This window comes from Diospyros lotus, chromosome 4 (assembly GCF_014633365.1).
Source record: "Diospyros lotus cultivar Yz01 chromosome 4, ASM1463336v1, whole genome shotgun sequence".
Lineage (NCBI taxonomy): Eukaryota > Viridiplantae > Streptophyta > Magnoliopsida > Ericales > Ebenaceae > Diospyros > Diospyros lotus.
Window position 1 is genome coordinate 14,735,730 of NC_068341.1, and position 26,318 is coordinate 14,762,047.

A 26,318-nucleotide genomic window follows, 5' to 3' on the forward strand; every position below is an offset into this window, starting at 1 on the left:
AACCTGTTCTAACTGCGTGAATTATATAATAAGTTTTAAATTGCATACGTTGTTGATTACCGTACAGAATGCGATTGTAAAATACAATTGTACCAGTGATACTCAGCTCAAAAACAATGCAGTCCTAGCAGATAAAAAAATCATAGGATATATTCTTTTATTACATGTAAAATATCCTCATTAAATTGCTATATCTACTCATACAGAGTACATATGCAACTGCATGAGTCTTGCTACTTGCATAGAAAGAAATAAACATAAAAACATATCCACCACTGAGCTTCACAGTGAAGATGTTGCTACAACTAGTCAGGGGGCCAGTCGCTCAATTTTCCATAGGCTTTTTGCATCAATTACTTCAGAAGAATATCGAATCCTGTCAAAGGCACGAAGTTGTAAATTAGCAATCACACTCCCTACCATGTTCTTTGTATTTTTTTTTTTTTTTCTTATGCAGGACTACTTGACAGATTGAAATCTCAACTTTTACAAGCAAAAGGCGATAATGAAACATGATATTGAATATCTAGATATCACCAGATGATAAGGTTTTCTAAGGCGGAAAATTTTCATCATATTAGAAGCATCCCCTTGATAATACAGGTAATTTGTCACTTTCAAAAGAAATTGTTTTGCGTAATTATGTTATGATCAAAGTTAAGTTTTATTTTCTATTTTATTCATTGTCTCAGAATACATGCATATTTTGATGTTTTATTTCAAAGTTTCTTTCTAATTTTATGAAAAACAAACCGAGAAAACCTCTTAAGATCAGGATTTCTCCAAAGTTCCTCAACTTGTCTGTTTCTTTTTAACACCGTCTCCTAGGTTTTCCTTTAATTAGCTCAATCATTTCAAATTTGTCAAATTATATTTTGCACTCTTCCCAATCACTCCCATGGGTGCAATTCTGTTTACCTGTTAATTTTCAAAGAGGATACAATCAAAAATTAAAGACTATTAGAACCCAAGTAATTTGGGCCAAATGCATAATTTCTATACATGAATTAGCAATAAGTTCTCAACAATGATCTACACCTATAGCATGTTTACTTGCAAAATACCAGTCCAAGATTGCTATAGAACTTGGGATTGTCAACATTTAAAGGGTGATTTTAGAAACAATACATACAATGTTGAGATGTACTGAATGCATCAGTAGGTCCCATTCTATTTGAACTGTTATGGGATCCTAATACAAGGATCAAAACACACTATTCATATGCATGGCCAAATTTCAGATTTTGTTCCTCTTTGTTCCCTAAAAGCCAATTGTCCAAGAATTTAGCATGAGGCAACGAATAAAAATACCTATCATGCAGGCGGGACTGCTGTCCTTGCCAAAACTCGAAAACCTCTGGTTTAAGCCTGTATCCTCCCCAGTGTTTGGGCTTGGGGATCAAACTTCTGCAGATTAAAAAAAATATTATTAGAAGTTCTTGATTGGCAAGATAGAACCATGTAGCCAACCCCACTTAGTGGGAATAAGACTTGGTATGTTGTTATTGGGAAAAGTTCTTGCATGATGTTGGCAGTCAAAGTTCAGAATGATACAGAAAGCAGTCATCATCAGAGGATATTGACGCAGAAATGATCCACTTGCTAATTCCAATCATGAAGGGTACCAACTTGAGCAAGTAGTCATGGATGGTATGCCAGCACCAGATCATCCTTCCTAGGTATAGAATGGAGGAAACAACAAATTTTTGATAGACGTGTAGGCAAGCACAGAATGCAGGCAAAAGATTGCAACATGGAAACCCTCATCACAGTTTATTCAGTTGGTAACAATGGAAAATCATGCCATGGAAATGACCATATAGATGGTTGATGTACTCAGATAATAAACAAGACAACATACATATATCTACATGCAGAAAGATAGAAAGTAAATACTTAATCCAGATGTTAATCATTCTTTCATTGTATTTATTTATTTTACAATGAATAACTTAGACCCCTCCTGCGACTGGCAAGGTATAAGTATCCAGTACATCTGGGTTGTAACACCAGCAAGACCTTTTAAGTCTTTTGTTGATTTCAGAGTTCATACTCCACCCCAGGGATAGCCATGTGGGTTGATCTTGATAACTGCATCCAAAATGAATCAAAAACTAAGGCCCCATTTGGTAGGACTTCCATTTTCAATTTTTCTGTTTTCCTTTTCATTAATTTGGAATTGAAAGTAGAAAATGTGAGTGCTTGTTTTTGTTTTCATTTTCTTTCCCTCCCCTCCAACCAACAACATTCATTGCTGTAGGGAGCCACCAGATCACTGGCGGTGGAGAGGAGAAAGAAGAAGAAAGGGTACACTCATGGCACAGGGCTCCCCATTTCAAGGGTCAGAGATGGTCATTTTTGTAAGCATCCTTACCTTCGCTTTACAAATAGGCTGTTTCCAACTCGAACCCATGACATTCTAGTTACATAAGAACAACCTTACCATTGCTACCAAGGGTCACCCTTGAGTAAGAAGAAGACAAAAATCCAAAGCAAAACTGAAACCAAAGTTACCAAATAACATATGAAGTTCTTCAGTTCAAAACAAAAACTAAACACAAAAAAATAAAATCCAGAACAAAATACTAAAAACATAAAACTAGAAGTTCTATCAAGCACACCCTAAGCATCTTGAACCACGTTACCAAATTTGTCCAAGAAGGTTTGAAAGAACCCAAAGGACATTTGATACTAACCCATTAGAGAATTTTGCTTCTAATTCTTTATAATCTTGGTCGAGAATATGCCGTCCAGCAATTACTGTGCTCTGTATAGAGGAATAAATAAACTTAGTTTATGCAGCATCGTTTTCTGTGTTTAGAAGGGGTGGGGGCAGTGGGAAACAAACCTGCTTGCTAACTATTGCTCCAAGTTGACTTCCTCGAGGACGACTGTGGAAGTACTGATCAGATTCTTCTTCAGAGACTTTCTCCACAAATCCTTCCACTCTTACCTAGAAATCACTTAACTGTTTAGTTGTTTGCAAATAAACATTCTCTGACAAGTCTGTGATTTATATATTTGTGTCATCATAACCATTATCACCAAAATCAGCAGCAGTTGGAAATTGAAGACTGAAGAGGTATGCACCATTTAGATGATAAGCTTTTGAAAACCTCTTGCAGATAGAAGCATGGCAACCACAAGATAATAATTGTTTTCACAGCCTAGAATTATGTCAAATTGTTCAAGGTCCTTAATGTAACACCACAGTTACTCACCCAGTAGTGCTCACTGAAGGTGACTTGTGGGTTTGTAGGACCAAGTAATGTACCCAAGGCCTCCCCAATAGACAATCGATCCCTATGTGACAAACTCCCCTCTTAATTCCTGGCGTCCTCACCAGGTTAGAAATTCCACATCTCAATCTGACCCAATATCAGTTTCAGTTCACTTCCCCAGCGCCCCCCCAAATCCACATTGTAGTGGTGGTCCTAGGTTCCTTTGATATCACTAGTAACACCAAAGGTCCACACCCAAAAGTACTAGTTGAAGGTGACTTATGGGTTCATGGGACCAACTAATTCACCCAAGACCTCCTCAGTAGACTATTGATATGGGATTAGATTGTGACATTTCACCTACAATAGTTTTAAAATTTGCTAGATCAAGGGGGCTTTTGGCCATATATTATCGGATAAGACATCAGGGAGCAAGATGGTTACTGTTAAGTTCCACTATAGGACCCCAACAAACAGCCTTAACCACAATTTCCTCTTCCCCCTCTGAGGATCTAACCATAAGTGTAAAGTTTAAAGGCAAGCAGCAAAAGAATATCTGATTTGTTGAGAGCATCACTGAGATAGCATCTCACTTTTATTCTGCCTAAAGGCAAGTGTCAACCCTCTTATCATACTAGCCATAGAATTGGATGGATTAATGAGCATATAAACATTCTTCTTTTCCTTTTCCCCTGACAGGGACCTATATCCCAACCTAAATGATTTTCTACCCACTGGGAATCTACAAAAGAAATCAAGGCTCATAGCATGTGATTCAAACAATTCATTTAAAAATTAAGGAACTTCTCCATGTATTGCTGTTTTTCAAAGGTTATGTATTTGTCAAAATTGCAAAAGAAAAGGGGGGCCAACACCTGTAATCGACAAGTCCTAAGAGATGTCAACACTTCCACCAGGATCAAGGGCCTAATAACACCCTACTTACAGGTCCCTTTCCCTGCAACAGTTTGATGGCGGTACAGTGAGAAGAAGGTTTACCTGGCGGTTTAGCTCATTCCAGTAAAATAGAAGTGATGCATGAGGATTTTCAAATATTTCACGAGCCTTTTGGCTTTCATAGTTGGTATACCTGCTCAATGAAATCAAAGAGATAAGAAGGATTGCCATTTACAGCCACCCTATTAGTAAACACTACCAGAAGAGTCAAAACAGAACTAACCAGACAAAACCACCTTGATCAATTCCTTTTAGTAATACAATTCGTGATGAACTGCAGAAAAAAATAAAACAATGTGCGGTAAATATGAAAAGTCAATAAGTTCTACTTAAAAAAGAATAGACCATCTATCAAGGCATTAACAATGATACTTAGCAACAATAACCATGCACCAAGCCTTAATCCTGAGAGGTGGGGTTGGTTACATGGATTCCAGTTCACCAATTACTCTATTTAAGGCCATATCCTCTGTAAGGTTATTATATCCCATGTCATATAAAAGAGTTCTTCACAAAGTTTTTCTTGGGCTTCTTCTACCTCTTTCCCCACAAATTCCTTCCATTTTATCCACTCTTTTCATATAAGCATCTATTGGTCTTCTTCTCATATGATCAAACCATAATAATTGTGTCTCGTGCATATTATCTTCAATAGGCACTACTCCAACCTCATTACAGATATCCTCATTTCTATTTCTATCTTTTCCTATATGGCTGCATATTCACTATAGCATCTTTATCTTAGTCACACATTAACAATGATACTAAAGAAAAATAATGAAATATAATAACATAATGTTTGATTTTTCATAAAAAGAATAGCATCATGTCGTGATTATCTTGTGGTGTGTGTTCAACTAATGGAATAGGGACAATTCATGAAATATAGTTTCCAGATACCTACTTATAATGTCAAAATAGCATGGTCATGACTATCAAATTTGATATAACTTGGCAAGTCTATGACTCAGACATATAGCAGTATTCTGCAAGAATATGAATTCAAATTTATAAATAGGGAAATGTCAGATTTAACAAATTTTGTCCAGTCTGATAAAGAATCATCTGAAACAGAACAGGCAAAAATTAAATAAGCCAGAGACATCATGTCTTATTGAGGATTTGCTCATTTCAGCTGTTCTACAATGTCTATCCAACCTGGATTTCTATCAAGCAGGATGAGAAGACTACCAAAACAAGAGAAACTTACGGTTTCCCATCTTTGCCAGCTGTTGACAAGGCCATAGCATTTGGTTCCCTTAAGCCTGCAGCCAGGGCATCATCAAACCATTTCTGGAACTGCAATGAAAATCCAGAGGTTTTGCGAATGAATTTTCACCGAATTACACCATAGGGCTATTTAAAAATTACTTAATCAAATTACATTTTAATCTTGAAGCAACTCTAGCAGGTACCTAAGTTTTAGGGACAAATCCATCAGTCACATCTATTGTTGGAAATATCATGAAGATATCGATATTGTGGAAATAAAATAAATTGTGGACAGTTTACCCGAAGAATGACTCGAGATAAATTGTGAACAGTTGGATTTTCTCCTAATCTTATGGCCAAAAAATAGGAGACAAAAAGAATAAAGTGATAAGGTGATTTGGAGATTAGAAAACTCCAAGAATAAAGGGATAAAGGCAACAGATAATTCAAAATATCTCAACAGTTTTTTAAAATTCTTCTTATTATATATAATGTATTTTATCTTCTAAACATATTTAAATATGTTCCTAGAATATAGGAGATAAACTAGGTGGTGTATAAATACCCTATATTACTCGAGAATACAATAAGGAAGAAACTACAGTTCTTCCCAGTTTGTTTCATTTTTTTTTTACATGGTATCAGACCCTTCTTTCTTGGAACCCTAATTTTTTTTGTACCCATCTTTAGGAGGGTTTTTTTTGTGTGTCGTTTTAGCCTTCATTGCTGTTCAACAGCTACCCTCAACTCTCTCTCTTTTTTTCAGTCTTCATTGATGCATCTATTTAGCCAATATTGCCACTACCATGTCTACAATTTCTGATGCAATCACTCCAAATCCTTCTTCATCTTCCATTAGGGGATGAACCCACTGATTTCTCGAGTAATCTTCAACCTATTGAAAATACACCTAACCCTCATAGTGATCTTCATCCCATCAATTTACCTTATTGACTCCACGGAAAGAATTATCTACAATGGTCTCAAGTAGTCTCTACCTATCTAAAGGGGAAAACTGTCTTGCCTAACCAACAAAGGTCCTAGCTCTATCGATCTAAGGTTTGGGGCATGGGATGAAGAAGATGTCATGGCTTTGGAACTCCATGTTACCAGAAATAAGTAGAAACTGCATGTTTCTATCTTCTACTCATGACATTTGGGAGACTCTCCCCAAAAGCTATTCCATGAAGCAGGATGCATCAGTTATCTATGAGATTCGGACCAAGGCTGCTATTATGAAGCAAGGAGGGATGATAGTGATTGATTATTACAACACACTTACTAGTATTTGGTCTGAGATCGATCACTACTAGAATATGACAATGATCTACCCCAAAGATACTTAGACACACTCTGGATTTGTGGAGAGAGATCGAGTCTTTGATTTTTTTGCTAGTCTTAACCTAGAGTATGACCAAGTAAGAGGAAAGATTTTTTGGGAAAGGATCATATGCCTCCTATTGCAGAGGCATTCTCTATTGTTCGAGGGGAAGAGACATGACACTCTGCCATGCTTGATCCATCAACATCTATTGGATCTACCATGGCAATAAACAAGACCATTCCAGCTATAGCTAAACCAGGATCGAAGTCTAACAAAGATGGTTTATGGTGTAGCTATTGCAAGAAACCAAGACACACAAAAGAAAATTGTTTCAAATTTCATGGAAAAGAACAAGTATTCAACAGATTGGGAGGTTTTAAAGGAATTCTCAATGGCCAGGCTAATCTCACTAATCAAGACAACTCTCAGCCAAAGCAAACTTTCTCATCGAGTATTGATATCAAGGAAGAGATTGAACAGCTGAAAGGTCTCCTTGATACACTCTCCAAGTCTTCTAGTTCTTGTTCATTTACCCGTAATGGTAAGTGTCTTATTTCTTCCTCTTTTAATGCTTTTGGAACATCTCCACCTAACTGTTAGATACTTGATTTGGTTGCTACTGACTATATGACCCATGATTCGACTTCATTTATGTCCTATAAACCAAGTTTAGGGCATCACAACATCATTATTGCCAATGGATCCTCTCTCACTGTTGTTGGTGAAGGCCATATCACCTTAACACCTTCTCTTCATTTAACTAATATCCGTCATGTACCAAAACTTACTACTAATCTCATCCCCATTTCTAAACTAACCAAAGACCTAAACTACATTATTATTTTTTCTGACAACCAATGTGTATTTTAGAACTGGATATTGGGGAAAAAGATTGGAGCTGCTAAAGTATAGAATAGGTTGTATCTTCTTGATGATGTCAGGCTGTTGTTGCTTCTAAGAAATAATCTGCTGAAACACAAGCAAAATCACCTAAACTATCCAACATTTGGCTTCACCATAAACGTTTAGGTCATCTCACTTTTGATTCTCTTAAAGTTATGCTTCCTTCTTTATTCTACATGTCTTTAGTTCTGATTTTCATTGCAAAGTGAGTGAGCTTGCTAAACACCATCGTGCATCTTTTCCACCTTCATCAATAAAAACTTTAGCTCCTTTTGATTTAATTCAGTATGATGTATGGGGTCCTTCCAAAGTTTCTAATCTAAATAAGGCTAAGTGGTTCATTACTTTTATTCATGACTATACTCGGGTCACCTACCTATTTTTGCTGAAAGAAAAATCTTAAGTTCCAAAGATCCTTCAACATTTCTTTCAACTCATTAATACGCAATTTGGGGTTCGCGTATTCAGACAATGAGAAGGAATATTTTAATCATACCCTACACCATTTTTTTCAATCCCATGGGGTTATTCATGAGTTCTCTTGTGTTGACACTCCTCAGCAAAATAGGGTTGCTAAGAGGAAGAACTGTCACCTTCTAAATGTGACTCGAGACCTTCTCTTTAACACCCATGATCCATCTTGTTTTTGGAGGGGAAACAGTCTTAACTGCTACACAACTTATCAACCAAATCCTATCTTGGATCCTTAACCAACAAAATCTCTTTAAAAACTCTTTGTTTCCTACCTTTATCTACCATATTCGACCAATTTACCTCTCAAGGTCTTTGGTTGCACCACTTTTGTCCATATTCACAAAATCAACCGCACTAAACTTGACCCTATAGCACTTAAATGCCTACTTTTTGGTTATTCTAACACTAAAAAAAGATACAAGTGTTATCATCCCCCTTCTCAAAAGTTCTCTATATCCTTTGATGTCTCCTTTTATGAAGATCAACCATTTTCCCTTCTCCCAGTCTTCATCTCCTCGGGGAGCACTATTCCACTTTAGAAGATGAAGCTTTTCTCTTTCTTTTGTCTACAGTAACTGTAACACCCCAAATTTTTCGAGTATGTTATAACTTGAGATTTCAGGATATAAATTTCTTTTCATACCACAATCATTGACATACATCACACAAATTCCCAATAATCCTAATTTCACCTTCTCAGCCTAACAAACTCGATAATCATACAACTAAGACAGGTGATATCATTACAAATGCGGAAGCTCGATCAAACCTGATATGATATACAACCATAATGCTTTATTTATAATATAAGAAATCGTTCAAGACGTTTACAAACGTATTACATGGATATCATTTCTCAAAAGCGATAACCAAATGCCTCAACATAAGCAAATCATACTAAGGTTTGCATCAACTGAATTTCTCATACATACATAAAGATATGCTAAAACATGCTACAAACAGCAAAACAAGCTTATCCTTCAGCCATCTTTTTTCCCTTAGAGCCACTTGTCGAACCTGGAACGTTTTAATATTTCAGGGACATAGTCCAATTAGAAAATGAATCTTCTAGTGAGAGCTCCAAAAATAGTTTATATCAATGCATAAACAAGTATAAAACGTATGAGAAAAATGAGGACTACTCCAAAGTGCCTTGTGAACATGCCAGCCTCCTCCAACGAGAACTTTCTCAATGGCGCACGCACAGCGCCTCTCGAGAGGTCCCTAACCATGTCATCTCAACCCGACTGCATAGAACTCATGCAAACACCACCTCCACCATCCCTTAGGCTCACGATCTTCCCTACAAGAGCTTTCTCAACAGTGCACGCATAGCGCCTCTCGGGGGATATCCGACTTTTGCCCTCGAACAACAATAGATAGGTACAATAGTATGGCCACACGGATTTTATAAATGCAATAGTTGAAAACCAAGAAAATATATTTTCCAAGAAATTACATTTCATATATGCAACATGATTTCATGTAAAAGAACAATATGATTTTGCGTACAAAAACATTACACAAAACACGTTTCATGCAATAGTAGTCTCACATAAGAGAACAAAAATAGGATTCGGAGTATAGGAATCTCACAAATCAAGTTTGGGGTAGGAACTCTCACCTTGACTTAATTCGGGATTCCTCAAAATTTGTGCAAATCTTCAAGTCTTCTGACCAAACCACCTCCTCACATGCCCTCATGCGTTGCGCAAGTGCTTCTTCTTCTCTAGGAACAAAAGCTTTCTATCCACTAAGCTCGAAGCACTCTCGTCTAGCACGAATCTATCACAACTTAGAATGAGGAAACCCTTGGCCATGAGCACCCTATTTATAGGCTTGGAAACTTGGACACTAAGTAAGTTACAATCATTTCAAATATTTTCTAAATCTTCCAAGATATTCCAATCATTTCAAATCTTTTAAAATATTCTCTAATCATTTCAAATCTTTTAAGATATTCTCTAATCATTCCAAATCTTCTAAGATTTTTTGCAATCATTCTTATCCGAATCAGATCTTATTCAAATAAGATCTTATTAAATCTTATCCAAATCAAATCACATCCAATCAAATCTTATCCAAATCAAATCGCATCCAATCAAATCTTATCAAATAAGTCGTCATGAGCTTTCATCTTATCTCTAAAGTCATCATGAGGCTTTAACCTTAATCTCCCAAATACCCCTAGGAAAAAGGTTTCAAGAATTACACTTTGGCCCAAACTTTTTAGATAATTGCACTTAGACCCTTTTCAACTTAGTCCCTAGGCCAATTTTTAATTGCATTTTAGTCCCCAAAAAAAGGACTAATTATGCTAATACTCTTGGTTTTTAGGTAAATTACACTTTTACCCGAACCTCAAAAATTACGATTTTGCCCCTAGCTCAGAAACTGAACTTCTCCCTCAAGACCTTCATAACCCTTTGAAATGTCATATTTCCTCAAGTATTTATATCCCAGGGTACTCCCTTCCATTGATTCGACAATTTATTTTACTATCAAGCCACTTTTCGGTATTTTAAACTCACTTAAAATACGTGACAATCTCACGAAAATATGGGATATTACAGTAACTGACCATGATCAATCCTTGCAGCCTTTACCTATGGCAACTGACCATGACTAGCCTACAGTAATGGACCATAACCAGCCTTTGCCTATAGCAACAACCCAAGACATGCCTTTACCTTTGCCTATAACCACTATCCATGACCAGTCTACAGTTAATGATGACCACCCTTCAATCAATGACCAGCAATCAGTCTTTCCCTACGCCAGCCTCACCATTGAAACCTCTAAATCTGCAAAAGACAAAGAAGCATAAGGAGCCTACACTTGTATACTCAAGAAGACCATAACCTAATTTGGACTAAGAGATGCTCCCCATTTCAAACCCGATGTCAAGTAATGAAATTTTGAAACCTGGTTAATCTAACTTTCAAAATCCTACTGATCTTGAGTGGCCTATTGCATTGAGGAAGGGTAACCGTAAGTGTACTCAACACCCTATTTCTCAATTTGTTTCCTCTCACCATTTATCTTTGCAACATTCATCCTTTCTTTCAAATCTTGACTCCATAACTGTCCCAAGGACTGTTCATGAAGCATTAAAAGATAAGAGCTAGACCCTTGCTATGAGGGATGAAATAAATGCCCTAGAAAAAAAAAAAAAGACTTAGGAGGTGGTTGATCAACCAAAAGAAGAAAGGCCAATAGGCTATAAATGGGTTTATACACTCAAATACAAAGCTGGTGGGTCGTTAGGTATAAAGCTCACTTAGTTGCAAAAGGCTATACACAAACCCATGAAATCGACTATCAAAAACTTTTGCCCCTGTGGCTAAAATGAATACGATTAGATTCCTATTATCTATTATAGCTTGCTTTGACTAGGATCTACAACAGTTTGATGTTAAAAACGCCTTCCTACATGAAAATTTAAAAGAAGAGGTCTTCGTTGAATCACCACTAGGTTTTGAGAATAAATTTGGGCCAAACAAAGTGTGCAAACTAAGGAAAGCTCTCTATGGACTAAAGCAGTTCCCTAGAGCATGGTTTGGCAGATTTACTCAAGCTATGCTAAGGATGGAATATCGACAAAGCTAAGAAGATCACACTCTCATCATCAAACACTCGAAGGAATGTAAACTCGCTATCCTCCTAGTATATGTTAATCATATAATTGTATATGGAGATGATAATATTGAAAAAGGAAAATTGAAGATTCAATTAGCTAAAGTGTTTCAAATTAAAGATTTAGGAAGGTTGAGATATTTCCTAAGGATTGAAGTTGCCTACTCTAAACAAGGCATATTTATTTCCCAAAGAAAATATGTTCTTGATTTGCTCAAAGAAACAGGGAAGCTAGGATGTCAAGCTTCCAATACACCAATTGAGCAAAATTACAAATTGGGGGGACAAGAAGATGGAAGTGCTATTGATAAAGGTCAATATCAAAAGACTAGTAGGAAGGTTAATTTATCCATATCATATATAACCTGATGTTGCCTACTCAATAGGGGTTGTTAGCAGATTTATGCATGATCCTAAAGAAAAACATATGCAAGCAGTTCATAGAATCATACAGTATTTGAAAGCCACACTAGGGAGAGGAATTATGTTTAAAACAGGAGGAAAATTGACTATAGAAGCTTATATGGATGTTGGTTATGCTGGATCCTTGACAGATAGGAGATCTACTGTAGGTTTTTGTATATTTCTTGGAGGAAACATTGTTTCATGGAAATAGCTGGTAGTATCTAGATCTAGTGTTGAGGCAGAATTAAGAGCAATGGCTCATGGAATTTGTGAGTTATTGTAGTTGAGAATCATTATCAACGATTTGGGATTAAAAGGAATAGAATCTATGAGCCTATATTGTGACAACAAGTGACAAGTCAACAATAAGCATGGCACATAACCTAGTGCAACATGATCGAACTAAACATATAGAGGTTGTTCGACATTTCATCAAAGAGAAATTAGGCAATGGTCTCATCAAATAATCAATGGGCAAATATCTTTACAAAAGGTCTTCCTACAACTAGATTTGAAGAAATTACATGAAAGCTAGGAACGGAGAATATCCACTCACCAATTTGAGGGGGAGTGTTGGAAATATTACAAAGATATCAATATTGTGGAAATAAAATAAACTGTGGACAGTTTACTCAAATGATGACTCGAGTGATAGCTGGATTTTTCTCCTAATCTTATGGCTGAAAAATAGGAGATAAAAAGGATAAAGTGATAAGGTGATTTGGAGATTAGAAAACTCCAAGAATAAAGGAATAAAAGCAACAGATAATTCAAGATACCTCAGCGATTTTTTAAAATTCTCGTTGTTGTATATGATGTATTTTATCTTCTAAACATATTCAAATATGTTCCTAGAATGTAAGAGATAACGTAGATGTTGTGTATAAATACCCCCATACTACTCGAGAATACAATAAGGAATAATCTACAATTTTTTCCAGCTTGTTTCATCTTTTTCTACATATATATTTCAAATAACATGATGTAACAATCCGCTCCCACCTACGAGTGCCACAAGTGAATAATCGATCGAATTGTTCACCCATCAAACCATTAATAAAGGGTTGGACTATGTTTCAACAAGAAACGTTCTAGGTAGGCATTAGGCTTCGCTTTTCCCTTCGCTCCACTCAAGGATTCGAAAATAAAATACCTGAGAAAACCTAGCAGAAAGAATCCAAAATCTTGAGTGAGCGTCATCCCTCTTTAGCTCAAACCAAATACGAGCCAAGGACGACTTGCCCAGAACCCCACAAAATGGCACTGGCATCTCGCTCAATAACTTGAGACTTATGGCCACCTCACGAAAAGGTCGAAATTACCCTCAGTTAAAAATACTTTGGGTCTCGATTTTAGCTCCACAAAATAGCCCAAAGCTTTGATTCTTAGAGGAATATTTTGGCTTAGCCCACACCATTAACCCATTTTCTTTTCCCAAAAATCCATAGAAAATTTTGAGTTAAATCTTTTCTTTGAAAAATTTTCAAATTTTTCCTTAGCCAACATTTCTAAAAAAACTCATCGATTTTCCCAATTTCAAGGAAAAAAAACTCACATTTTATTTTTCAAAAATTTCAACATTTTTGCCAAAAATCTCTTTATTTAAAAAATTCGTCTGGGGCCTAAAATTATTCCAAAATCTCAAATTTATCAAAAAAAAATTTAAAAAATGGCTGGCAGGGCCTATTAGCACGCTCGAGGCCTGCACTAGGCCCAACGGTGTGCTAGCAGCATGCGCCCACACGCCTACTGCGCTCCTAGCTGGCCTCGACTGCTGCCACTTTTCACTCTCACGCCATTTCGCACTTTCTTTTGACTTTTCAACCTCCAAACATTACAACACTTAATATTCAAATTTTTCTTTGATTGAAGGTACAAAATATACAATGAGGGTCCAACGCCCAACACATGGTTACATCACAATACTTATACAACATTAATACAAAACCACAACAAAATCCATCTTGATGCTTCCAAAGCTTCAAGCTTCCAAAATTCCCTTTCTCTTGGCACATGACTATCCTACAAGGCGAGGATAAAAACCTCATGAGCTATAAAGCTCAGTAAGGGTGTAATGCGTATAAATATGAACATAAACAAGAATATTTGATACCAAGTGAATGCATGTGTGGCTAGGTCTCTTTGCCCTCACAACCCACCAAGGTTTGAGGCATCAACCTACCTTTCCCACCATGTCCCCAACTACCCTTATGGCCATAAGTTTCATGTACATAGAAGAGCATGCCAAATGCAACATAAAAGTTTACAAGACATACTTACAAACAATGCAAGGCCACCCCTCATGGGGCCATCCCTTACCATGAGTTTCTTTGATGCTTTCCAAGGGCTTCCAAAGACCTACTCAAAGAAACCTTTCCTTCTTCCGCATTTCTTCTTCTCTTTTCTTTCCTTCTATCTTTCTTTCTTTCTTTCTCTCTTTCTTTCTTCACAAGGAAAGCTTCTTTTGTCTTGATATCACACAAACTCAAGATCAAATCCTAGTCCTTGATCTTACTTTATGAGAGAAAATCTCCACCCTCCAAACTAGCACAATCCATGCCTTTTAAAATTTTTAATCTCAACCCTTGATCAAAGAATGGAGATTAAATCTCCACTATACAAAGAAGCACAATCCATGCCATTTGGAGGCTTTAATACAAGCCCTTGGATCTTCTCTCATCTTACTTCCAAGACCAAATCTCAACCCTTGGATCATTTAGCCTTCAAATCCCAAAAATGGCATTTTCAAGATTTATTTAATTTTGATTAATTTCACCCATCACTTGAGTGACAATTTTCCTTTTCTTTTTGCATTAAATAAATCCTACATTTTCACACATTAATGCAAGACTAATTTCCATTTTCATTAAATATTTTCTTTAATCACCATAATGATGACTCTCATAAATGCAAGAATGACTATTTCACTTTTCTTTTTGATTTAATTTCAATCTTCCACTCTCTTGGACAAGAGTTTGCTAAGTCACTCTTAGACACTTACTTGGCTCTCAATCTTCCATCTTGGGCATCTATTATTTCTCTAATTCTTCCATTAATTCAAGAGCAAAAATAATAGAGAATTTCCACACATAATAAATCCCATAATGGGATTATTTTCTAAATTACCAATTTTACCCTTAATGAAAATATTATCCATTTTACTAAATTGTCCATTCCTAAGGCATCTTTAGTTCCATTCATCTCTTTTTCTTCTCAAGGGCATTTTTGGAAATTCTCGAAATCTCCATTCCTATTTTATTTTTTATTATTTTACAACTCTCGTAACACCGGGTGTTACACATGAGTTGGGAAAGATGAAAGACAGAGCAACAAAAATAGAAAGAGAAAGAGGCAAGATTGCATCAACAAGGCTCATTGCTCTCAAGTAGGTAGAGTAGAAAATGTTTCCTGGCCAATTGGACTCCCCTATATCATGCTTAAGGCCAAGAGCCCTACATTCTTGATTAGCTCCTATAGAATAGACTAGAACTAAGATCCCTATATACCCATGGACCAAACATTCCATACAATGATCTCTGTGCTTATTCAATCAATCACCATTCTATTTAGTGTCATGTTAGCAGGCTGTTGAGCCTCATGTAATAGGCTGTTAGGCCTTGCTAAATAAGCCACGTGTATTGGCATAGCTGGAGGAATGTTCCAGCATGTCCTATGGCAAGTTGTAAGACAAGTGGGATGGGATAACCGTTTTTGGAGCCCAATCTAAGCTATAGATCAGTATAAATACAACTGATCTACGCCTACCCCCACATGATGAATGAATTCAGAAATCAGTTTCCCTCTCAATTCTCTTTCCCACCCAATTCTCATTTCTCCCTCTCTCTATTCTCTCAAATCTTCCCCCTAATTTCCCAAATTTCCCTCGTATCAATTCTTCTCAAGCGATTGAGAATTCTACTTGTCATATCGAGAATCTGACAAATTGGTATCAGAGCAAGTTCCTGGCTGATGGTTCCCAGTGATCTTATTACAATGGCCAACGACACACGTATGAAGCAGATGGAGATGCAGAATCGGGTAGGATCAATGGAAGAAGCTATAGGAGCCATGGTTGATAAGAAGTTGGAGGATGTTTCAGATTGGTTGCGAGGAGAGATGCGCAACCAGATCCAGGAGGAGATAATGTTCTCAAAATCAAGCATTGGTAAGGTTATCCCCCTTGTGAGAGAATGGATCCAATACTCTCAAGTATTGGCACTAGTCAGAGAGTCGTCGGATCCTCTGAATTGGAGGTTGGTCCGATAGTGATGGGTGAAAATATGGTGGGAAGGAGGCCAAAAGCTCCGATGAATTTTGGCCATTCGAATTTCCGGTGCCTAAGTTAGAATTATCGGTGTTTGATGAAATGAAGCCACGGTGGTGGATCAGGAGGTGCGAGAAGTTGTTCAACATTCATCAAGTGGCTAATGACCAGAGGGTTACTCTGGCAGCAGCATACCTGAACGATGTAGGCGATGTTTGGTTTCAAGGATGGTTAGGGGTGAGAGATAGCTGCAGTTGGGAGGAGTTTGCTAGGGGTTTGTGAGAAAGATTTGGTGAACGAAGGATTATGGATATTGTCGAGGAGTTTAATAAACTGAGGCAGATTGGGATTGTACATGAGTATTGGCTCAAATTTGAGAGCTGAAGTCACTCATGCTTAACAAAAATCCCTGCATGACTGAGGAGTATTTTGTATCAAGTTTCATCAGTGGATTGAGTGATGACCTTAGATCCATGGTGAAAATGATGAGGCCTAGATCTTCTCACGGACATGCCATCTTTTAAATTGTTTGCTTCCTATATATTTACTATCAGCATGGTTATTTTCTGCTACATTGTAGTTGCTTTATTTCCGTTATTGTATTTCCATTCCAGCTAGCAATCAATTAGGATGTCAGGCCACGTGTAAGGCCTTAGGAAAAGGACAAGAGAATCTGTTAGGGAAAAGGACAAGGCTATTGGTTGTAACCGCTTGAGTGGGCGTGATTCTGTCCCCACTCGAGTGAGTATATTAACTCTTCCAACCTTTTGGGAAAGGATATTGAATGATTAGAACTTTTTCTCCATTACACTCCCTCTACAGCTCTTTGTTCTCATATTCTCCTCCCTTTCTTGCATCTCTGCTCCTCCTTCCTCACTCTCTCTCTCTGATTGCCCTTGAATCACACTGATTCAAGGTAATTCTTATTGTCACACCGTGACAAATTGGTATCAGAGCTCAATTCCGGGCTAGGATTGTCGCTAGCTCATGGCGGAAGGAACCCGCATGAAAAACATGGAGACTCAACTGCAACAGGTCAGCTCGTCCATGACCAAGGTCCAGAGGCGAGTAGACTAGCTCGAGCTAGGAAATGCTCGTAACCACGAGGTGATCATGGCGATCGATTAGAAGCTGTACGGGACGCCTAGCTCAAATGCGCGAAGAGATGGTGCAGACGAGGGAAGAACTGGGTAACCAGCTTCAACAGTTCATGTTGATATTCACACGTCAAAACCCAGTCAGTTTAGCCCCCGACTTTCCTCCTCGAGATAGAACGGAACCTCTCTTATGTCACAATAGAGGTCATACCAGACCTGTACCTCCTGATATGGGAAGTGGTCAGGACAAGAGGGTAGGAATAATGCAGGATAGGGGACGTGATAAGCAAGGACACCGCCAACAAACGGGTTTCCCCATGCCCCGGATGGAGATACCTGTTTTTAAAGGAGACAAACCCCCGTTGGTGGGTGCGGAAGTGCGAAAGAATGTATGAATGGTATGGCATACCAGAGGGTCGGAGAGTTGCCTTATCAACTGCCTACTTTGATGACATCGTGGATGTGTGGTACCAAGGTTGGATCAGTGTGAGGGGTCAACTTACATGGGGAGAGTTTACTGAGAAGCTGTGTGAAAGGTTTGGGGAAAGAAGTATGACCGACATTATTGAAGAATTTAACAAACTCAGGCAAGTGGGTGAGCTGAAAACCTACTTGAAAAGATTTGAGGAGCTGAGATCTCTCATGAGTAGCCAAGACCCACATCTGTCTGAAGCATACTTTGTGTCCAGCTTTTTGAGTGGCTCAACGACGATTTAAGGCCAATGGTTAAGATGATCCGACCTCGAACGGTGGAACAAGCAGTGGAGAGTGCCAGGTTACAAGAGATGGTAGTGGAGGCATTAATGAAAAAATAGGGGTAGCAAGCTAAAGTTATGACAGCAGGGCCCTCCCACCAAGGCGGGAGAGGAGTAGGCCGCGAGTGGACAAGAGGCAATACCAGAATTAGGCCCCAGGTGATGCTCCAGCCAAGTGGTAGGAACAATGACCAAAGGAGACAGCTCGGCCTGTGCTTCAAGTGTGGAGACAAGTATTTTCCAGGGCATCAATGTAGGCGCCAACTTCTTCTTTTAGAGGGCAACTCAGAAGCAGTGGAAGAAGAGGAAGGAGATGGAATTGAAGAAGATGAGGAGTTTGGGAATGAGAACAATGGAGAGATATCGTTCCATGCACTGAAGGGGGTGATCGACAATAAGATAATCAAGGTGGAAGGGAGAGTGAAGGATAAGGGCTTGCTGGTCTTAATAGATAGCGGAAGCACCCATAGTTTCCTGGATGGGGAAACCACTAGAAAACTGAAGTGCACACTCTCTAATACCCAACCCCTGAGTGTGACAATAGCAAATGGGGGCAAGATGCTGAGTAATTCAGCTTGTTATGGGTTTAAGTGGGAGATGCAAGGAGAAGGTTACGAAGCTAATCTTAGACTGTTGCAATTAGGAGGCTGTGACATGGTGCTCGGGGTTGACTAGATGAAAGAGGTGAGTTCCATAAGTTTCAACTTCAATCGGATGGAAGTCTCCTTTGATAAAGGAGGAAAGAGGATGACATTAAAAGGAGGAAGAGAGACTGGAACATGCAAGTTGATAACCAGGAAGAGGTTGCATAAAGCCTTCAAGAATAACTGGAGCAAGTTGGCTCAATTATTTTCAATTGTAGCTGCGGAAGAAGGATGGGAGAAGCTAGCAATGGGCGAACTAAGCTTAGTTACCAGCAGCCCTCACGGAAAGATTGACCAGGTACACTCTTAGCACCTTGTTGATGAACTACTGATTGAATTTGGGGACCTCTTTGCTGAGCCTAACACCTTACCACCTTCCCGCAACCTGGATAATTCCATCAATCTTAAGCCTAATTCTAAACCCATAAACACCAGGGCCTATATTCGCCAACCCAAAAATCAGAAATCAAAAAAATGGTGAAGGAAATGCTAAATCGGTCCTTCATAAGGCCCAGCCATAGCCCATTCGCCTCACCAATGCTCTTAGTTAAAAAGAAAGATGGGTCTTGGCGTTTTTGTGTGAACTATCGCCAATTAAACGCCATAACCATAAAAGACAAGTTCCCTATACCCCTAGTAGAAGATCTCATGGATGAATTACACAATGCAACCATTTTTTTCAAGCTGGATCTTCGATCCAGTTACCATTAGATCAAGATGAAGACTGAAGATACCCATAAAACTACTTTTAGGACCCATCATGGACACTTCGAGTTCTTGGTGATGCCCTTTGGGCTCACTAACGCCCCAGCCACTTTTCAGTTACTTATGAACCAAATTTTCGAACCATATCTGAGGATCTTTATACTAGTTTTCTTTGATGATATTCTTGTGTATAGTTCTTCCCTTGACCAACATTTAAAGCACCCGAGAACTACCCTAAAGGTCCTCCGGTCCAATCAGCTGTTCATCAAGAGGTCTAAGTGTTCCTTTGGCCAAAGCCAAGTGGAATATTTGGGTCATTTAATCTCTGAAGACGGGGTGAGGACAGACCCGAGGAAGATTGAAGCTATGCTCAATTGGCCCAAACCTACAACACTGAAGGCATTAAGAGGATTCCTTGGTTTAACCGGCTACTACAGGAGGTTTGTAAAAGGTTATGGGGTGTTAAGTCAACCACTAACAGAACTCTTGAAGAAGGGTAATTTCAAGTGGGGAGAGGAGGCCGAGGAGGCTTTCCAAAAGCTTAAGGAAGTAATGCGAACAGTCCCCACTCTAGGATTACCCAATTTCAATGAACCCTTCACATTGGAAACTAATGCATGTGGGGTAGGCATCGAGGCAGTCCTCCTAAAGAAGGGCGGACCGCTGGCATTTCTGAGCCAGGCCCTAAGTGCAAGGCATTTGGGGTTAAGTATCTACGAAAAGGAGCTCTTAGCAATGTTGATGGAAGTAGAAAAATGGAGGCACTACCTAGAGGGCAGCAGATTCATTATTAAAACAGATCACGAGAGTCTCAAGTTTCTACTACAACAAAAATTACACACTCAACTGCAAAAAAGAGGGATGACCAAGCTAATGGGGCTCGATTATTTGATACAATATAGGAGGGGCAAGGAAAATGTGGTAGCTAATGCCCTATCAAGGTGCAAAGAAGAGGGCAGCACTTCAGCCATTACTGTTGTAGTGTCGGAATGGTGTCAAGAGGTTATTGACAGTTATGCTGATGACGAGTAGGTGAAAAAGACGTTAGAAGAACCTGTGGTAATCCCAAGAAGGGCTGACGGCTACACCTTAACAGAAGGGATGTTGAGATACAAGGGGAGGATTGTAATTGGGGATGGAGGAAACCTCAAACAGAAAATATTGCAAACCCTACATGAGTCACCAGTGGGTGGACACTCTAGTATTCAAAATACCTACCTAAGGGTTAAACAGATATTCTATTGGCCCAACTTGAGAAGGGATGTCAAGAAGTTTGTGCTAGCATGCGATATATGCAAGAGGTGCAAGCTGAAAAATGTGTCCTACCCGGGTCTCTTACGACCCCTGCCTATACCGGACAAAGCATGGACTAGCGTAGCCATGGACTTTGTCGAAGGAATGCCTAACTCAGAAGGAAAAGACAGTGTTATGGTGGTGGTGGATAGGTTTACCAAATTCGCTTAGTTTATTGGGTTAGCTCACCCTTACACAGCCAAAGAGGTGGCCCGGTTGTTCATTAACAGGATTGTGTCCCAGTATGGGGTGCCGGGAACCATTATTTCAGATCGTGATAAAGTGTTTACAAGCCGTTTTTGGCAAAAGCTTATGGGATCAATGGGAATTCGGCTCAATATGTCAACAGCCTACCATCCACAAACGGATGGGCAGACGGAACAAGTTAATCAGGTACTAGCAACCTACTTGAGATGTATGTGTATAATGCAGCCCAAGCACTGGCATAGGTGGCTTCCCTTAGCCCAATGGTGGTATAATTCCACATACCACAGCCTTAAAGATGTCTCCCTTTGAAGCAATGTATGGGTTTAAACCCCCGTTGCTGCCAGCCATAAGAGGGTCGTTTACAGAACTATCAGTAGATGAATACACCCGTTCACCATAACAGACAAAATAGGCAAAGTGGCCTATAAGCTTCAGCTACCAGAAGGGACTAACATACATCCAATTTTTCATGTATCTCTCCTTAAGAGATCCACAAGGACTGAGCAAGTCAACTCAGCTTTGCCCACACTACAAAAGGAGAAGGAGAAGGATGTACAGAAGGAACCATAAGCTATCATGGACAGGAAGGTGATTTACAACCAAGGGGTTCCCCTCATTCAAGTTTTGGTGAAATGGGGGCAAGAGGGCACCCACAGCAACACCTGGGAGTATCTTCCGAGCTTACTGCAACGTTTCCCAAAAGCTGCAAGCCTCCTTAGCGTTTCTTGAGGACAAGAAACGTTCCAAGGGGGGAAAGTTGTCACGGACATGCAATCTTTTAAATTTTTTGCTTCCTATATATTTATTGTCAGCATGGTTATTTTCTACTACATTGTAGTTGCTTTATTTCCATTATTGTATTTCCATTCCAGCTAGCAATCGGTTAGGATGTCAGGCCACGTGTAAGGCCTTAGGAAAAGGACAAGAGAATCTGTTAGGGAAAAGGACAAGGCTATCGGTTGTAACCGCTTGAGTGGGCGTGATTATATCCCCACCTGAGTGAGTATATTAACTCTTCCAACCTTTTGGGAAAGGATATTGAATGATTAGAACTTTTTCTCCATTACACTCCCCCTACAACTCTCTGTTCTCGTATTCTCCTCCCTTTCTTACATCTCTGCTTCTCCTCCCTCCCTCACTCTCTCTCTCTCTCTCTGTGTTTGCCCTTGAATCACACTGATTCAATGTAATTCTTATTGTCACGCCGTGACAAATCTATGCAAGAGGCAGCAGAGGATGCATTGTTACAGGAGTTGACAATAGAAGCCTTAATTGAGAAATAGAGGGGCTAGAGCAGAGGGATTAATTCGAGAATGGTACTATCTAGAGGAAGGATGTAGAGCAAGGAGAACTTCAGGGGAGGAACAGGGGTGAGGTATGTGGCAAATACACCCCCTAATCTGAATTTACAACAGAGGGACAAGCTCATTGAGCAAAGGTTGTGTTTTAGGTGTGGGGACAGATATACCTAGGGTACCAGTGCAAGAAGCAGTTGCTTCTACTAGAAGGGGAAGAAGAAGATGAGATGGCAATGATAGAAGAAGAGGAAGAAGAAGGTAAGGGGGCTATTTCTTTACATGCAATCAAAGGAATGGCCAGTAGCAAGATTATTAAAGTGGAGGGAAAGGTACAAGACAACACCCTCATGGTCTTAATAGATAGTAGGAGTACTCACAGTTTTATTAATGAGGGAACAACCAAGAGGATGAAATGGCCACTGGCCAGCACACAACCCTTGTCGGTAACAGTAGCTAATGGGAGTGAAGTCATCAGTAAATCCGCATGTTTGGGATTCTGCTGGGAAATGCAAGGAGAATATTACCAGGTTGATTTAAGATTACTTAAGTTGGGGGAATGCCATATTGTTCTTGAGGTTGATTGGATGAGAGGAGTGAGTCCAATCAATTTTGACTTCAACAAGATGGAGGTGACCCTAGAGAAGGGTGGTGTTGCAAGGGAAGTGGGAACGTGCAAACTGATCAAGGGCAAGCTGGTGATTGGAGAGTGTGATTGAAGAGCAGGATCCTACAAGCATTACATGAGTCCCCTATTGGAGGTCATTTGGGCATTCAAAATACCTACCATAAGGTACAACAGGTATTCTTTTAGCCTCAGTTAAAGAAATATGTATGGGACTATGTGTTGAAGTGTGATGTATGTAGGAGATGCAAACACGAAACAATGGTTCATTTGGGTCTGCTACAACCCCCTGCTATGCCAGACCAAGCATGGACCAATATAACCATGGATTTTATAGAAGGGCTCCCAACGTGAGAAGGAAAGGACTGCATTATGGTGGTGGTGAATAAATTCTCTTAAGTTCAGTCATTTTATTGGCCTATCCCACCCCTTCATGGCACAAGAAGTGGCAACAACATTCATGAATAATGTGGTGAAGATGCATGGAATCCCTCAGTCTATAGTATCAGATAGGGATAAGATATTTACCAGCCTATTTTAGAAGGAATTGATGAGATTGTTAGGCACTAAGCTACTGATGTCTACCGCTTATCACCCTAAAACTGATGGCCAATCAGAAAGGGTAAATCAATGTCTAGAATCTTACTTTAGGTGTTCCAGTTTTCTACAACCGAGGGGATGGCATAAGTGGCTGGCAGTAGCTCAATAGTGGTATAATTCGAGCTTCCACAGCTCGATTAAGATTGCCCCATTTGAGGCTCTCTCTGGCTATAAGCCAAGGATCTTCCAGTAATTGGGGGATAGTCTACAGTGGCTGTGGTTGGGACTTCTTTGTAGTAGAGACATGAGACTATCAGGTTAGTTAAGGTAGAGTTGGCTAGGGCATAAAATAGGATGAAACAATTAGCTGACAGAAAAAGGAGTGAGAAGGAGTTCTCAGTCGGAGAGGATGTTTACCTGAAGCTTGGCTAGCAGCATCTCAAGGCCCTGACCCATCAACCCATCTCCAAACTGAGCCCTAAGTACTATGGGTCATTTACCATAGTCGAGAAGATAGGGACAGTAGCCTACCGGCTGCAACTGCCAGAGGAGACATAGATTCACCCTGTGTTCCACGTCTCTCTTCTCAAGAAAGCCATTGGAGCACATAGATTCACTCCTTCGCTTCCCCCTACAGTAAGAGAAGAAATGGAAGAGGGAGTTCCTATCGCTATCCTAGACAAAAGAGTGATTCACAAGAATGGATTTCCTCTCACCCAGGTCCTAGTTAAATGGTCGTCCCTCCATGAAGACAACAATACATGGGAGTATTTACCGGATCTCCTCCAACAATTTCCCAACTCAGCCAGCTTGTTACACATTTCTTGAGAACAAGAAATGTCTTAAGGGCGGGGATTGTCACATTAGCAGGCTATTGAGCCTTATGTAATAGGTTGTTAGGCCTTGCTAAATAAGCCACGTGTATTGGCATTGCTGGAGGAATGTTCCAGCATGTCCTATGGCAAGTTGTAAGGCAAGTGGGATGGGATAACTGTTTTTGGTGCCCAATCTAGGCTATAGATCAGTATAAATACAATTGATCTACACCTACCCCCACATGATGAATGAATTCAGAAATCAGTTTCCCTCTCAATTTTCTTTCCCTCCCAATTCTCATTTCTCCCTCTCTTCTATTCTCTCAAATCTTCCCCCTAATTTCCCAATTTCCCTCATATCAATTCTTCTCAAGCGATTGAGAATTCTACTAGTTAGATTGGGAATCTAAAATTTAGAGCAAGTATAGGAAGTTACAAAGTTATAATGGAGGTCAAAAAGTGGGGGCTAGGTCAAGATCTCATCTAGAATTGGACTCTGGGGGCAACATGCATTTTACCTAACTTGTTATCAAGCCATTTGCATTGGGTTTCAAGTGATGGCAAAAACTAAAAATTTGTATGCCTTGCAAAGCCAATACTTTTATTATTTGATAATAGAATTTGAGAAATATTTTTTACATGCATATTTGTGGGTATATTTATTTATTATACCATATTGGATGATATTTTGCCCTTAGATTGCATTATACAAAATCATGTTAGTAATAGAGATAGTTAACAAGGAAACATGATTTTATTTTCCCTTGTAATCTTAAAATTGTTCACAACCTATGAACATTGTGGGCCATGATGTTGGTTGAAAAGGTAGTCACATGTTGTATTACTATATGTGATAGAGTGGTGTGTTTTTAGTCACTAGGGTAGAGACTCTTACTAACATAACATAACATGAGAGTATTTCTAGAGATAAATATTAACCAGGGCCACTACAAGAATACTCTTAGACCTATCACTTTACTAAAAGAGTATTATGTTACAAAAAGTCCTAAGACCTATGAATGATGCTAAGTCTTATATATGATTTATGTAGTCTTAACACCTATTAATTGGTGATGCCTAGGTGGTGCTATAAAGACATGTTAGGTTATATAATGAGAGTATATGAGGCACTAGTCATTCAATAAAGAATCCACCACTCTTATTGTAGGAGGGAATATTCATGATTGCCTTTCTTAGATTTTGGAGAAAATCTGCCGAGTTAATATATAAAAGATTTCGTAGATATTTCTTTGCATACAAGAATACATCATAAAATATTTTATATTTGGTTTTCTAAATTGTTGTGCTATCCAAATATTTTGAAGGAGACACACATATATGCTTGGGGGAAAAAGTGTTTGACTTGGTCTAGTTCCATAAATTTACATAGAATATTAGTTGGTGGAAGGCTTAATATGTAAAGGGGTCTCACAAATGAGCCTCTAGTCCTTTATTTAAAGTGTAAATCTGTTGATGAGCATGATTTAAGTTATTATATTAATATGAACTAATTTTAAATATAGGAGGAAATTCCACTAGGTCCCATGTGACATGCCCTAGCCATATCTATATAACACTAGTAACAAGTACTAGTTAGGGTTTTTTGTTTTCTAAGCCATCAAAATGAAAAACAAAAGGACCTCTTCAGTTCCAAGATAGGCGGAAGGTGATTAAAGGCATTGCGTGTGATCTTTTTGGAGGATTTTGCGCTCATGAAACTATGTGAGGTAACTCTATTTGTTTCATGTTTTCATGGACAGATCTGAAATTTTTTTGTTGGATTTTATAAACCCCAATCTGATTATGGAGATTAAAATTTCTTCAAAAACCTCATGTCCAAAGCCTAGTTATCTGCTCAGCACCATGCACCGCTTCAAGAGTCTGGTTGCTCCCAGTGTATTAATGAATTGCACAACAGACTCCTTTCCACTTTTACACTAGCATTA

General features: G+C 38.9%; 1 protein-coding gene across 1 annotated transcript in view; it reads right to left on the reverse strand.

Moving 5' to 3' along the window:
- Nucleotides 1–26,318, reverse strand: part of LOC127799536 (pyridoxine/pyridoxamine 5'-phosphate oxidase 1, chloroplastic) — a 31,856-nt gene continuing 5,538 nt past the window's right edge. Inside the window, exons 8-14 of the mRNA XM_052333652.1 lie at nt 5,389–5,477; nt 4,402–4,452; nt 4,221–4,311; nt 2,849–2,953; nt 2,697–2,767; nt 1,312–1,407; nt 1–376 (exon numbers count right to left, since the gene is read on the reverse strand). Coding sequence (XP_052189612.1) covers nt 310–376; nt 1,312–1,407; nt 2,697–2,767; nt 2,849–2,953; nt 4,221–4,311; nt 4,402–4,452; nt 5,389–5,477 — 570 coding nt within the window. The 3' untranslated portion in view covers nt 1–309. The remainder of the gene's footprint in view (nt 377–1,311; nt 1,408–2,696; nt 2,768–2,848; nt 2,954–4,220; nt 4,312–4,401; nt 4,453–5,388; nt 5,478–26,318) is intronic.